Source organism: Fonticula alba (assembly GCF_000388065.1).
Source record: "Fonticula alba strain ATCC 38817 unplaced genomic scaffold supercont2.17, whole genome shotgun sequence".
NCBI lineage: Eukaryota > Rotosphaerida > Fonticulaceae > Fonticula > Fonticula alba.
The window spans coordinates 128,213-129,932 of NW_009242987.1; the positions used below are offsets into that span (position 1 = coordinate 128,213).

Consider the following 1,720-nt stretch of genomic DNA (forward strand, 5'->3'; position numbering starts at 1 on the left):
TTTGTGCATGTGCCAGAAAAAGGATGCCCCCCCTGCCCCACCCACAGCCGACCAGGCAGCACGTACCGCGGCAGCGCGCTGTCCGCCTCGATGAAGATCAGACGCTCATACACCTTGTTCAGGCGCTCGGTCTCCTCCATGGTCGGCTCGTCGATGGCCAGCAGGCGATCACGCTCGGCCAGCAGGCGCGTGCGCATCTCGTCACTGTTGATGACGGTCTGCAGGGCCGACACATCGTTGGCCGGGGCCTCCTGCTGCACGATGTGAATGTCGATGTGCCGCGGCACCCGGAACTGCCCATCCCGCGCCACAATGTGATTCAGCAGCGTCGACTTGCCGGTGCCATTGTACCCGACCAGGCCGTACCGCCGGCCGTGGCTCAGGTTCAGGTTCGAGTCCTTGAACAGCGTCTTGCCGCCCATATGAATGGAGAAGTTGTGCACATTGATGTTGTCATCGGTCGGCATGCTGACATCGTCATACTCATCCTCGCCGAGGAGGTCCTCCTGCTTGCGCTCCCCTCCCGCCACCACGGGGGGCCCATCCTGTACCGGAGGAGCCCGATCGCGCCGCGGAAGAAGGGCGCACACACACACACACACACACACACACACACACGGGCCCGGCCCAGACATACGGCCTCCCCCTGCCCTCGCCGGCCGCGCGCTGGCTCGCCCGCCCGCCCCGCGGGGCTGCGCGCCCGTCTCCTTCCCCCCCGGCGGAGGCCGTTTTTCACGCCGCACGTCGCTCCCCCCCCCCCGTCGCACCCACCCGCGCCTGCCGCCGAGCCGGACACGCCCGGGTCGCACCTTTTCCCCCACGCGCCCCCCGCCCCCCATAAACAACAGCGGCCCACCTGGGTAGAGGCGTGCACGCTTGCGCCCATGCGCCCCGCCCGGCCCAGAGGAGGGGGGTGCAGGGGCGGCGGTCGGGGAGGGGGCCGGGAGAAGCCCGCACGCAATCAGGCCATCCTCGGAATAATCCCCCCCCCCCCCCTGCACTCCACACGGTGCAGCCCAAACCGGAGCCCCCGCGACGGACGCACCAACCGCCGGGCGGGTTGACCCCAGCCCGGATTCCCCCCGCCGCGCGCCAGCGGCCGCCCTGGGTTCTCCGCGTCCCGGGCCGGCGCCCATCCGGCCGCCCGGGAGGGGTCTCGACTATATTCTCCCCTGGGGCCCCCCCGTCCCGTCAGACTCCAACCCTCGGCTCAGCGGCATATGGCCTGGCTCTGGCCGGTCCCCCCCCCCCGCCCGGCTGCCCGGCCAGGCCAGGGTGGATGGCGGTGGAGGGACCCCCGAGGCGGCGCCATGCGGGTCGAAACGTGCAGCCACTGTGTTTGCGGAGCCTCGGCCGCGGGGCCCTCTTAAATGCGTCACATGCCCGTGCCCAGATCACCCGGGGCGGCGAGTTAAGCGCCCGCATAAGCTCCGGGCGAGGGCGCGTCCAGTTTATAGACGCCCCATTGGTCCCCTGCCACTCGCAGGCGTATCTGCCCCCTCCCTCCCGCACCCTGCCCACCTGGCGGGTGCAAGGCCCGGTGCCCGTCCCCCCTCGAGGCCCGGCTATCCTCCGGCCTGGGTAGGGGGGAGCAAGAAAAAATAAAGCAAACACCAACCACAAACGCCAGGAAACAGACGAGCAGACAAGCGGACAAGCAGACAAGCGGACAAGCGGACAAGCAGATAAGCAAACAACATGACAAGCAGACAGGCAGACA

At 69.0% G+C, this 1,720-nt stretch overlaps 1 protein-coding gene across 1 annotated transcript in view; it reads right to left on the reverse strand.

Moving 5' to 3' along the window:
• The window catches only part of H696_06029 (hypothetical protein), a gene marked incomplete at both ends in the record, with an annotated part of 1,112 nt that extends 645 nt beyond the window's left edge, over positions 1 to 467 (reverse strand). The window contains one exon of the mRNA XM_009499796.1: positions 67 to 467. Coding sequence (XP_009498071.1) covers positions 67 to 467 — 401 coding nt within the window. The remainder of the gene's footprint in view (positions 1 to 66) is intronic.
• Between the last annotated feature and the right edge of the window lie 1,253 nt (positions 468 to 1,720).